Below are 14,570 nucleotides of genomic sequence, written 5' to 3' on the forward strand. Positions count from 1 at the left end.
AAGAACTTCGTGGACTTGACTCTCAAGCATGCAAGCAAGTTCCTCTACCCTGGATCTTGTCAACAAATATAAAGTTGCTTGAGAACAAAGTTGCTGTATTGGATGGAAAGGAGAAATTGCTGTGTTCTGTGTTTCACAGAGAGATGGCTCAGTCTGGACATGCGAGATATGTTGATAAGACCCAAGGGCTTCTCGATACACAGAATGGACCAGACTGCTGATACGCAGAAGGCAAAAGATGGGGGTCTGTGTTTCATGATAAACTCATTGTGGTGCTTGGACACAGCAGACTTGTTGCACTCTTGTTCCCCCTACCTGCAACATCTAATGATTAAGCGCTAACCGTTCTTTTTACCAAGAGAGATCTCCTCTATGATCCTGACTGCAGTTTACATACCCTCAAAAGCAGATGTTAAGCAGGCACTCGAAATATTGAATGCTGCCATCAACAAACAAGAAACAGCCTACTCCGAGGCCTTTCAAATCATAATTGGGGACTTCATTTAGGCTTGGTTGAAGAAATCTCTGCCTAGTTGTCATTAACACATAATCTGTAGCACCAGGAGTCCCAATACACTCAACTACTGCTATACTAATATTAGGAATGCACACCGTTCCATCCCTAGACTGCGTTTTCAGAAATCTGATCACTTGGCTGTCGTCCTACCTGCATACAGGCAGAGGCTAGAGCGCAGGGCTCCAGAGATAAGGAAAACAAAGAGGTGGTTGCTGGAGTCAGAGGAGTGGCTATAGGATTGCTTCAAGTCGGTAGACTGGGCTGTGTTCTAGGACTCTTTGGAGGATGTGGATGAATACACCACGTTGTCAGGACTTAATAAAAACAGTCATAGACAAGTATGTCCCCACAAAATCATTCAGAGTCAACTAGAAGTCCTGGATGAACCATGAGATCAGAAATCTGCTGAGGGCCAGATCAGTGGCATTCAGGTGTGGTGCCCAAGTAAAATACAAGAGGTTTCAGTACAAACTTCGGAAAGTCATCTCACATGTGAAGTGGCAATTCTTTCAGCCACAACTTGGTGATGCCCACAATGTCATGCCTGCCAATCTCCAATTGCACTTAACCTGTGTACATTCAAATATAATGCCTTCAGTCCTGTATTTATCACCCTTTTCAATTCCATGTTATCGGAAGATAAATTCTTGTCTCTTTCTAAACATTTTTACTTTTTATTTAGCCTGGAGACTTTCGTAACATCTCCTGAACTTTCCTTCCCTTTTACTTTATCGTCATATTTTCAACGTGCCCTTTGCTCTCCATGGAGCACTGCAGAACTGCCTTCCTAGCTGTTGGAGTTCACTGTAGATCTCATCCGCCTTGTCCACGAGAGCTGACCACATGCTGCATGTTCCTATCTCACCGGGGTATGAAGCCACTGGCTACCCTCATCTGGTTTAACCCATCAGTCAAAGCAGAGTACCAGGGTGTTGGTGCTGTTGCATATGCCAACAGCTACTTGGAGCCACTGGTGAGGGCTGAGTATCTCATCATAACAAAAGATGAGTGAGCTGACTTGGAATGGACATGACAAGCCTCTTCACCAGAGGTGCTGCCCCTTCCTGGACACCCCATACACCCCACTGTTGAACCTACTATTTAGTTTAAAGGTACATTTCAACCCATCCTGCTGACTGCAGTTTTGCCCTATTATTTACCAATTCTTCCTCACAGTCTCATTACACACTGGATCTACTTGTACGTCAACTACTACATCCTTTGCCCTTTTATTCTAGTTCTCATCTCCCAGTCAAATTAGTTTAAAATCGCCGCAACAGCTCCAGCAAATCTGCCAGAAAGGCTATTGGTCCCCTTCAAGTTCAAGTGTAACCAGTCCTTGTACAGGTCATACCTTCCCTAGAGGAGATCCCAATGATCTGGAAATCTGAAACTGTGCCCCCTGCACCAATTCCTTGTCATGTATTCATCTGCCAAATCATCCTATTCTTATCCTACTGGCACATTGTACACAGCACATGGTACTGGCACATAGCAATCCAGAAATTACTACCCTTGCAGCCCTGCTTTTCAGGGAGGACCTACCTTCCTATATTTTCTCTTCAGGGCCTCATCTCTTTTCATACCTAACCTGCCGCTGTCCGTAAGGAGTTTGTACTTTCTCCCCGTAGCCATGTGGGTTTCCTCCGGGTACACCGGTTTCCACTCACTGTCCAAAGCTGTACTGGTTAATTGATCATTGTAAATTGTCCCGTGATTAGGCTAGGATTAAATTTGAGGGTTTTGCTGGCTGGCGCGGCTCAAAGGGCCGGAAGGGCCTATTTGCACTTTATCTCAATAAATAAAAATGTATACTACGACTTCTGGTTGTTGACCCTTTCCCTTTAAAATGCTGTCGACTTGATCCAAAGTGTCCTTGGCCCTGGCACCTAGGGAGCAACGTTCTATCTGTATGTCTCTTGAATATCCACAGAATCTCCTCATTGTTTCTCTGTTCCATTACTGCACTCCTCTTCTCCTCTTTCCATTCTGAACCACAGTGCCAGAAAACTGGTTGCTGCCACTTTCCCCTGGTAGGTCATCACCCCTAACAGTATCCAAAGCCGTATACCTATTTTTGAGGGAAATAGCGACAGGCACTCAGCACAGTTGGCCTATTCCTTTTCCCTTTCCTGCCAGTCACCCAGCTACTTGCCTCTTGCAACTTAAGAGTGACTACCTCCCTGTAGCTCCTATCAGTCACCTCCTCATTTTCCCGTATTAGCCAAAGGTCTTCAGATACGGCCCCAGTTCCCTAACATAGTTTGTAAGGATCTGCAGCTGTATACACTTCATGCAGATGTAGTTATCAGGGATACTGGAGGTCTCCAATAGTTCCCACATCTCACAGGAAGAACAAACCCCTAACCCTGGACCCATTCTCACTACACTAGCTATGTAGTAAATAGACAAGGATAGAAAGAAAGAAATATTCCAGAAACTTGCCTTAGCCTTTGCCTCTTCTTGCTTAAGCCTCTTGAGCAAAGCCTGAAACTAACCATTCTAACACTGGCCCACTGCAACAATGGTCACTCTGCTTAAATCTAACTTCTTTTTATTAGCTTTTTCCAAGTGAATAATAGATTGTTATGATTGAGGCCTGCTGAATATGGGAGCCCTGGCTGAGATATATGTGTTGTCATTTGTAATAGGTGAAGTATGGTGTGCCTTTATTGAAGAAGGACTGTGAAGAAAAACCTTGGAATTATAGATCAGTAAGCCTAACATTTACAATAGGTAGGTCACTAAAGGGGATTTTGAGAGATAAGCTCTACATATATTTGGAAACACCATAAGACATAAGAGCAGAATTAGGCCATTTTTCAGTCCATTGTGTGCTCTATCATTTCATCATGGTTTATCCATTTCCCTCTCAGCCCCATTCTTCTGTCTTCTCCCAGTAATGTTACACACCCTGACTAATTAAAAACCTATCAACCTCTGCCTTAAATACAGCCAATAACTACTTTCACAGCCACCTGTGGTAACAAATGCCACAGATCCACCACCTCCTGATCTCTGTTCTAAATGAACATCCCTGTATTCTGAGGATGTGTCCTCTGGCCCTAGACTCCCCGACCATAAGAAACTTCCTCTCAACATCTACTCTATCAAGGCCTTTTCAATATTTGATAGGTTTTGATGAGATCCCCCCTCATTTTTATCACTTCCAGTGGGTACAGGACCAGAGCCATCAATTAGTCCTTATACGATAAGCCTTTCATTCCTGGAATCATTCCCATGATGTCCTCTGTACCCTCTCCAATGTCAGCACATCCTTTCTTAAATAAGGGGCCCAAAACTGCTCACGGTACTCCAAGTGATGCCTCACTAGTGCCTTATAAAGTCTCAGCATTACATCCTTGCTTTTATATTCTGGTTCTCTTGAATTGAATGTTAACATTGTGATTTGCCTTCCTGATCACAGACTCAACCTGCCAATTAACTTTTAGAGAATACTGCATAAGGACTTTCAAGTCCCTTAGCACCTGGGAGTTTGAATTTTCTCCCCATTTAGAAAATACTCAAAGTACATGACCATGCATTTCCTGTCACTCTATTCCATCTGCCACCTCTTTGCCCAATGTCTTAATCTAAGTCCATATGCAGTCTCCCTGTTTTCTGAACATTACTTACCCCTCTGCGTATCTTTGTATCATCTGCAAACTTGGCCACAAAATCATCAATTCCATCAATGACATACAATGTAAAAAGAAGCAGTCCCAATAACAAGATCTATGAAACACCACTAGTCACCAGCAGCCGATCAGAAAAGGATCCCTTTATTTCTACACTTTGCCTCTTGCCAATCGGCCAATGCTCTATCCATGTTTGTATCTTTCCTGTAATACCATGGGCAATTACATTGTTAAGTCTGTGGCACCTTGTAAAAGGCCTCTGAAAACCCAAGTACACAACATCCACCAATTTTCCTTTGTCTATCCTGTTTATTATTTCCTCAAAGAATTCTAACAGATTTATCAGGCGAGATTTTTCCTTAAGGAAACCATGCTGACTGTGGCCTATTTCACCATTTGTCTCAGAGTACCCCAAAACCATATCCTTAACAATTGACTCCAACACCTTCCCAATCACTGAGGTCAGGCCAACTGGCCTATAATTTCTTTTCTTCTGCCTCCTTCCCTTCTTGAAGAGTGGAGTGAGATTTATAATTTTCCAGTCCACTGTAGTCCATCTGGTCCAGGTGACTTGTCTACCTTCAGACCTTTCAGTTTCCCAAGCATCTTCTCCCCAATAGTAGAAACTGCAATCTCTTCTGCCCCCTGACACTCTCAAACTTCTGGCATTCTGCTAGTGCCTTCCATAGAGAAGACTGATGAAAAGGTACTTTTTGTCCACCATTTCCTTGTCCCCCACTACTTCTCCAGTATCATTTTCCAGCAGTCCTATATCTATTCACACCTTTCTTTTACTCTTTACATCTGAAAAAGCATTTGGTATTCTTTGATTTTATTGACTGGCTTACCTTCATATTTCAGCTTTTTGCTCCTTGTGGCTTTCCAGTTACCTTCTGTTGGTTTTTAATGGCTTCCCAATCCTCTAACTTCCCACTACTGTTTGCTCTATTATACGCCCTCTATCTTGATTTTTTTTTTGTTGGTTTTGACAGCCATGGCTGTGTCATCCTGCCTTTACATACTACTTTTTCTTTATGATGAATCTTTCCTGTACCTTCCGAATTGCTCCCAGCCATTCCAGCCATTGCTGCTCTGCTGTCATCCTTGTTAGTGCTCCCTTCCAACCAACTTTGGCCAGCTCCTCCCTCATCCCTTTACTGAAACATCTGACTTTAGCTTCTCGCTCTCAATTTGCTGGGTAAATTCTAAAATTTTATGATCACTGCCTCCTAAGGGTTCCTTTTCCTTAAGTTCCCTAATCAAATCCGGTTCATTACACAACACGTAATTCAGAATAATGATTCCCTTATGTGCTCAACTACAAGCTGCTTTACAAATTCTCCCTCTTGAGATCCAGCAGCAACCTGATTTTCCATCTACCTGGCTAATGAAATACCTCATGACTATTGTAACATTGCCCTTTTAACATGCCTTTTATATCTCCCATTGTAATTTGTAGCCCACATCCTGGCCACTGTTTGGGGGCCTGTATGTAACCCCATCAGTTTTTTTACCATTGCAGTTTCTTAATTTTACCCACAAAGATTCTACATTTTCTGATCTTATGTCACTTCTTTCTAAGGATTTCATTTCATTTTTTTTTTAACCAACAGAGCTACCCTACCCGCTCTGCCTATCTGCCTGTCCTTTTGATGCAATGTGTATCCTTGGATGTTAAGTTCCCAACTAAAATCTTCTTTTAGCCATGACACAGTGATGCACACAATGTCGTACCGCAGTTAGAGATTGGCAGGTATAAGTTCATCTCTCTTTTTCCACATACTACGTGCATTCAAATATAGCACCTTCAGAAATGATCCAGAAATTTGAAACCCCGCCCCCTGTACTAGTTTGTCAGCCACACATTCATCTGCTAGATCATGTTATTCTTACCCTCACTGGTGCATGGCACAGGCAGCAATCCAGAGATTGCTTCCATGGGCCTCCTGTTCTTCAGCTTAGTACCCAGCTCCCTAAATTCTAAGATCTCCTTGCTTTTTCTACCTATGTCATTGGTGCCAATATGTACCAAGACTTCTGTCTTTTCACCATCCCCTGTAAAATGTCGTGGTCCTGATTTGAGACGTCCCTGACTTTGGCAACTGGGAGACAACATACCATCCAGCTGTGTCTGTTATGTCTACAGAATCTTGTGCCCACTTCTGTAAGTTTGGGATCCCCTGTAACTACTGCAGGCTTCCTCACTGTCCTTTCCTTCTGAGCCACAGCACCAGACTCAGTGCCAGATACCTGGTCACTGTGGATAACCCCTCCCCCAGGTAGGTTGTCCTCTTCAATAGTATTCTAAATGCATTATTAAGGGGATTGGCCCACTGGGGTACTCCATACTGGCTGCCCATTTTCCTTTCCTCTCATAACCGTTACCCATTTACCTGGTCAGGATAGTTAGCACAGCTTTGGTGGGAGATCACTTCTCATGAATTATGTTGAGTTTTTTTAACAAAGGAAGTCAACAAGGCAAACATAGTCTATATGGATTTAAGGAAGGCCTTTAAGATTCTGCATGGAAGGCTGCAATGGAAAGTCAGAATGCATGGAGTACATGGAGAGCTGGCTAATTGTTTACACAGTTAGCTTGATGGTAGGAAATAGAGGGGTTTTTTTTGGACTGAAGCTCATGACTGGTGGGCTCCGTAGGGGCTGGTGCTAGGCTCATTGCAGTTTGTCATCTATACCAATGACTCGGCTGAGACTGTACAAAGCATGTGACACTAATGATGACACTAAAATAGATGTTATCCAGGGCAATGAAGATGATTGTCAGAATTTACAGGAGGATCTTGAACAGTTGGGTGAGGGGGCTGAGTAAAGTTCAAAGTAAATTTATTATCAAAGCACATATGTCACCATAAACAACCCTGAGATTCATTTTCTTGTGGGCATTTTCAATAATTTCCATAACCATGATGCAATCAATGAAATGAAATACCACATAAACAGGGCAGACAACCAGTGTGCAAAAGACAACAAACTGTGCAAATACAAATGAAAGAAAAAATTAATAAATAAACAATATTGAGAACATGAGATGAAGAGTCCTTGAAATTGAGTCTGTAGGTTGTGGGAACAACTCAATGATGGACAAGTGAAGTTGAGTGAACCCTTTGGTTCAAGAGCCTGATTTTGAAGGGTAATAACTGTTCCAGAACTGTGTAGACTCTGTTAAGTGCAAGATGTTGCATTTTAGGAAGGTAAATGAGGGTAAGGATTTCACAGTGAATGGTAAGTCCCTAAGGAGTGTTGAGATACCTAGAAATACAAATACATGCTTCCTTGAAAGTGGCATTGCAGGTAGACTATAATGCAACCTATCTCAACAGTATATCTGTAGAAATTTGCTAGTCTTTGACATACCAAATCTCCTCAAATTCCTAATGAGTTTAGGCATGACATCTAAAACCTTGACAAACTTTTATAGATGTGTAGTGGAGAGTATATTGACATCACAACCTGGTATGGAAATGTCAATGTCTTTGAATGGAAAATCCTACAAAAAAAGAACAGCACAGGAGCATAATGGTTAGCATAACACTTTAGAGTACGGGCCACCAGGGTTTAATTCCTGCCACTGACTGTAAGGAGTTTGTATGTTCCCTCTGAGATAGTGTAGGTTTTATCCAGGTGCTCTGGTTTTCTCCCACAGCCCAAAAACATGGCAGTTGGTAGGTTGATTGGTCTTTATAAATAGTCCCATGATTAGGGTAAGATTAAATCTGAGGATCGCTGGGCGACATTGCTCGAAGGGCCAGAAGGGGCTATTCTGCACTGTATCTTAATAAATAAATAGTGGGTACACCCCAATCCATCATGGATAAAGCCCTCCCCACCACTGAGCACATCAATATGGAGCATTGTTGCAGGAAAGCAGCATCCATCGTCAGGGGCCCCCTCCACCTAGGCTGTGCTTTGTTCTTGCTGCTGCCATTAGAAAGAAGGTACAGGAGCCTCAGGTCTCACACAGCCAGGTTCAGGAACAGTTATTATCGCTCAACAGGCTCTTGAACCAAAGGGTATAACTTCACTCAAATTCATTTGCCTGTCACTGAATTGTTCCCACAACCTATGGACTCACTTTCAAGGACTCCATCCCAGGGCCTCTAAATTAATTAATTAATCAATCAATCAATCCATTTATTTATTTATTATTTTTTCACTTTCTTTTTGTATTCACTTCGTTGTCGTTTGCACATTGGTTGTCCACCCTGTTGTTGCCATCTTTCATTGAGTCCATTATGGCTATTGGATTTATTGTGGATGTCTGCAAGAAAATACATCTCATATAGTGACATATCTGTACTTTGAAACTTTGAAGAAGACACATGATACAGTTACACTCTGTAAGTGTTGATACATGCTGTAAATAATATTTGTCTTTTCTTTTTAAAATGGGAGCTATACATATTATAAAGTGGTTGTGGCTTTAATGCTACTATCTGGCTTAATGCAGTGTCGTATGTCAGTGTGTTCTCTTGATTTTAATAATTGTCTGTAGACACTTGTTGAACTAGGTGCTATTTGAGTTGGCAATTTCCAAAGATTTGATAGTTTACTGAATGGAGTTGCAGTTTCTTGGAGTGAATAGCCATGCTGTGCTGGGCTATAGGTCTGTGAGTCTGTGGGTCTATGAGTTCTTGTCCAGAAGGGTTTATACATGGGCAAAATTACTAAAATGTTAATTTAGCATGTTTAAGGTTGAGATGGATAGATTTATTAGCCATAGGACCTAAGACAATGAGAAAGCAATCCTTTTGCACACAGGATCAGTTCTGATTTTAGTGGATGACCGGGCAGTATCTCTTACACTTTCCAATTCAAAGAAATATTTCACAGCATTTGCATTATAACTTGTATCAAACAGTCTTGATGCTGTGTGCTGATACCATAAAATCTAGTCTGCAAGAATCAATGTTCACCTAAAATTTGTATGAAGATTCAACCATCAAGCTTTCTGGTTTCCACCTGTAATATACAATAAATATTTTACTACTGAAGAAGATGCAAAACTTCCCAAACTACAGTGCTTTGAGGTATTATCAGTAAGGTACTGTACATTGCAAGTTTCTGCCACGAGCTTCTACATTGTGAATTTGTTTAATGTTATTAAATCTTAATTCACAGTTTTAATGTGCACTTCTTGTGCCATTATTTGCTCTAGTCACGTGAAGGAAGAAGTATAAATGTGATTAATTATTATGCCATAGCTGACTGATTAAGTCTGAACATTTTTCTTATTAAATACATCCTTTGGTTAAAGTAACATTGTAACAATTTCTCCATTTATGTACTCTGAAATGTGTATTCTTGCATTCCAATTTACCCTCCACTGCCACCCTCACTTCAGTAGTGTCAGTGAAGTGAGTTTGATTCTATGGTGGTCTGGTCAGACTGTTCCATTTTTCTGCATGACGCTTAAGCTTATTTTTTTCTGAAAATACTCTTAATATTTAACAGCTGCTTCAAATTTTAGAAAAATTTGGGATAGCTTTGGATTCCCTCTTCTCTCAAATAGTGCTTTCCTAATGTTTGCCCCTGTTGCATGGAAGTCCTTTCAAGTATAAAAATGGGAATGATACTAGGTTCATTGGGTTTGGAATCTAAACTTCTGGCCTATTCACACCTTACAGTATAGATTCAGCACAGTAAAAGGCCTTTCTGGCCCATCAAGTCTGCAGTGCCCATTTATACCCGTGACCAATTGACCTATGAACCTGTACATTTTTGAAATGTGGGAGGAAACTGGAGCTTCTGACACACTTCTGACATAAAGTGTTAATATTATTTGTCTTCACAGATGCTACCTTATTTGCTGAATATTTCCAGTATTTTATGTTTTATTTCAATCTATTGTACTTTGCTGTGTGAAGTAACAAGTGCTTTGTGAAATAGCAAATGATATAGTTTTTCTTCCGAAAACCTGACTTTTAGGGAAAACATTTTAAAGAATGTCATAATAGGATGTAGTGCTTGTGGCAACATGCCTGTTGCTCCTGATTAAAAACAGTGAAGACAAATGTATTGGGCAAGTAGTATGGTGCACATCTAAGTAATTTGGCATCCATCATCAGAGATCCCCACCACCCAGGCCATGCTCTCTTCTTACTGCTGCCATCAGGTTGAAGGTACAAAAGTCTTGGGACTCACACCACCAGGTTCAAGAACAGTTACTACCCTTCAAGCATCAGGCTCTTGGATAAAAGGGGATAACTACACACACTTGCCCCATCATTGAGATGTTCCCACAGCCAATGATCTCACCTTAAGGGCTCTTTATCTCATCATCTCATGTTCTCATTATTTATTTATATTTGCATTTGCACAGTTGTTAACTTACACATCCTGGTTGATCTGTCATTTATCCTGTAATACAGTAGTTACTATTCTATAGATTAGCTGAATATGCCCACAGGAAAATGAATCCCAGGGTTGTATATGTTGTCATATTACGTACTTTGGTAATACAATTTACTGTAAAATTTGAACTTTATATGTCTTTTTATACGACAAATTTTGTTACCAAAACACTGCAGTATATCTGAGTCTTTAATACCTTGTTTTGATTTTATACCCTAGGTTATCTAAAGTTGGAGGAAGTACGAAGAAACAGTCTATACATGGCAGCATTGGAAACATAGGCAGCAAACACAGCCAAAAGAACTCATTGAGCTTTCTAGGATCAAGTAGTCGTCCAAGGATAAGTCTACAAGCAGACAAATTCGTAGATAAAGGTTATAGTGCAGGTGGATGGCATGTAACACAGGTAGGCTTTGATCATCATGTTTAAAGTGAACATTTAGCATTTGTGGAAAGATTTTTCCATCCAAAAAGGTTATCAAACTCAGCTTTGCCATAAAGGAGACTTTAAACCATTGATAGGCAATTTTTGCTCCCCTCTCCGATGCATCATCATGAAAGAGGAAGAAATTGGTTTCAGCCATTAATGCTGACTTCAAAGCAGTATTGCTGAAGATCTGGAAGGCTTTTTTAATCAAATGAAATTTTCAAAAATGCACCTTAAGTGTATTTGTGTGCTTGATAAAGATAAAGAAATGGTGACAAAATGAAGTTGAGATACAAATAAATACAATTATTTAATTGGCTTAATAGAGCCCAATGGGGTACAATCCCAGATTTCTCTGTTCTTACTGGGAAAAGCTTTGGGAACCTGCAATATAGTGAAGGCGCTTTTCTGCCCTCCTCCTTATTCCGATGAGGCTGAGACTGGATGTCAAACATGACAGTTCGGTGTTAATACCTCAATGACATTGTTAAGCAATGACATTTGAAATTCAGCAATGCTCTCGTTTACCAGGAATAACACCAATTCTGACTATCCACTTGTATCTATTTAAGTGGCATGTTGCATGAAGAGGAGTTGAGAAGGTGACTGGAACAAATAGTGAATCTCATCACTGTGGTTGGCATGGACTCAGTGGGCTGAAGGGCCTGTATCCATACCCTATTGCTTTATGACACAGTGTCTTGTACAGTACTTGTCAGATCCAGGTTAAAAATCTGGCTTTGGTTCTGGTTTCACCTGCCATTCACCCCTCCTCTAATAGTTCCCATTATCTCCTTTACTTATCAGATTCCAGCTCTGGTAGACTTCTGTGTTTCAGCTGATCTTCCTCCAGCAGCTGAGTCCAAAATTCACACTCTTCTACCCCATCTCATTCCATTTGCATCTTTCCTTCCTTTCTCTCTCTCTCTTTGCCTCTGATTGCCTGGTATAAACTATGTTTTATGATTGAATTTCTATATACCTTTTGCTAAAACTAGATTTTTACACAAAATGGTGAAAGAAAATAGAACAGGGAGGCCAAATTTTTCTTTTAAAGTGAGAAATGGTGCAGAAACGATTCATGAGGATTTATGAAGAGAGGCTGGACAGGTTGGTACCTTTTTCCCCAGAGCATAGGAAGCCGAAGGGTGGCTTTACAGAGGTATATAAAATCAAGGGGTGTATACAAGTTGGAGGTCACAGTCTTTTTCCCAGGGTAGAGAAGTTAAAACTAGAGGACATAAATTTAAGTTGAGGAGAAAGTCTTAATAAGGGCTTATTTCACAGAAGGTGGTGGATATGTGGAACAAGCTGCCAGAGGAAGCTGTAGAGTCGGATATAGTTCAAATGTCTAAAAACATGTACATGGATGTACATGTACATCCTACATATAGCAGGATATGAGCCAAATGGAGGCAAATGGGGGACTAGCTTAGATAAAAATCTTACACACAAAGTACATTGCAGATGCTGTGGTCAAATCAACACGTACAACAAGCTGAAGGCACTCAGCAGGTCGGACAGCTTTCGTGGAAACGAGCAGTCAATGTTTCGGGCCGAGAAGGGTCCGTTGACTGGTTGACTGCTCGTTTCCACAGATGCTGTCCGACCTGCTGAGTTCCTCCAGCTTGTTATACGTGTAGATAGAAATCTTGGTTGGTATAGACAAGTTGGGCTAAAGGACATGTTTTTCTGCTGTACAACTGACTTTATGATTCTCTTAATTTTCCAAGCCTTTTTTGTTTTTAACCAATAGTCTTGTTTAAGTAAAATGAAGATGGTAAACTAATGGATATACAAGAATTATATTTACTTGGATTAGTTATGTATGTAAAGTTGCTTAAGAATGATATTTGCTGCTGAGCTAAACCAACTGATCTTTATAAAATCTGGAAAGGTATAATAATTGGGCTTTTGGATAGAACTTAATTTAATACTAGCAAGATGCAAGGTCCACTTTATAAGTAGATGAAATTACTTATGAAGTGTTTTTCCTTTTTCTGTCTTTTGGTCTCATTATTTTGTTCTTCATCCTTCTCTTTACCCCACCCAATATAATAAATCCTACAAAGGCCTTAGAATACGGGGTACAAAAACAGGAAGAAGTCTAATATCGATTACGAGAATCAGGTTTATTATCACTGGCATGTGACATGAAATTTGTTAACTTAGCAGCAGCAGTTCAATGCAATACATAAACTAGCAGAGAGTGAAATAATAATAATAATAATAATAATAATAATAAAAATAATAAACAAGTAAATCAGTTATGTGTATTGAATAGATTTAAAAAATGTGCAAAAACAGAAATACTGTATATTTAAAATAAAAGTGAAGTAGTGTCCAAAGATTCAATGTCCATTTAGGAATCGGATGGTAGAGGGAAAGAAGCTGTTCCTGAATCGCGGAGTGTGTGCTGTCAGGCTTCTGTACCTCATTAATACTTTTCTGAGATGCCACTCCCTAAAGATGTCCTGGGTACTTTGTAGGCTAGTACCTACAAAGAATACTTTATGGTTTAAATCTTACCAAGAATGCTATTAATTATACTCAAATGATATTGATGTTTGTATCTCATTTCCAGATATTTGATCAGAATGGAAAAGATGTCACTCCTCGTCCTCTCATCCTCTTGGATCCCAATTTTACACAAACCAAGCAAAGTAAAGCTTTCACCTCGCAAGAACTTTCATCTTCTGACTATGCCTTTGGTGGTACTGTTTACCAGACGGCAGCAAATGTTAGTTTTGGTGGACCCTTTACCAGGTAACTCATTTTATTGAAAACAGTGTTTTGGAATGAGTTGGCATCCTATCTGTACATTTCTGGAAACATGGACTTCACTGTGGTGTCTTGACATGAATTAAACTTTTTTGGTTGTTATGACTTTTTGGGTCTTTTTTTTTTCAAAATTGTTATGAAACTACCAAAATTTGGCATGTATCATATGAGAAAAAAGAAGTGCATTCAAAAGAAGTGTTAAATTTCAGATCAAATGGGCGGTACTTACATGCATTTCCTATGTATCAATAGACTGATAATAAGATCCATGTTCTTTTCTCTATTATATACAGGTCTACTTTTGACAGTGGTAGTGTCTCCCGATCAAGTCGTATGATTTCAGAGTCAATGGATGATATTGGTGATGATGGTGTTCAGCATGAAGCTACAAGTGTACAATGTAATATTTGTTACTATATTATTATAGCTTAACACTGCACAGATTTACAAATATATCAATAAGTAAGTCCATAATAGAGATATAGCTAGGACAAATTTCTTTGACAATATCAAGTTCATTAAGTCCCTTGCTACTGATTCAAAAAGTTTATTATTTTGGTTACTTAATTTGTTCTTGTATGGAGATGGAAATATACAAAATTCTATAACCGCATTTAATGTCACTGCAAATTTTGATGGCTGTATTATCGGTTGCTATTTAAGCTATCATTACCAATGGGGTATATTGTTACTTATGGAAATAGTTCAAAGGTTTTCACTAATGGTGCTTGAAGTGACTTAGAGGATTTTGGATATTACTAATTATAGTAATCATGTCAGATCTTGTGTTTGGTATGATATCTATTTATCACCTGAAGATTACTATCTAATCAAA

The 14,570-nt window shown here is 39.9% G+C and overlaps 1 protein-coding gene across 5 annotated transcripts in view; it reads left to right on the forward strand.

The window, feature by feature from the left end:
* dnai4 (dynein axonemal intermediate chain 4) overlaps positions 1 to 14,570 on the forward strand; it is a 110,396-nt gene that overhangs the window by 14,437 nt on the left and 81,389 nt on the right. For all 5 annotated transcript variants that reach the window (XM_073063158.1, XM_073063157.1, XM_073063159.1 and 2 more), the window contains exons 2-4: positions 10,747 to 10,933; positions 13,539 to 13,720; positions 14,029 to 14,135. In XM_073063158.1, coding sequence (XP_072919259.1) covers positions 10,747 to 10,933; positions 13,539 to 13,720; positions 14,029 to 14,135 — 476 coding nt within the window. The remainder of the gene's footprint in view (positions 1 to 10,746; positions 10,934 to 13,538; positions 13,721 to 14,028; positions 14,136 to 14,570) is intronic.

The sequence above is a fragment of the Hemitrygon akajei genome, chromosome 12 (genome assembly GCF_048418815.1).
Source record: "Hemitrygon akajei chromosome 12, sHemAka1.3, whole genome shotgun sequence".
In the NCBI taxonomy this organism is placed as follows: Eukaryota; Metazoa; Chordata; class Chondrichthyes; order Myliobatiformes; family Dasyatidae; genus Hemitrygon; species Hemitrygon akajei.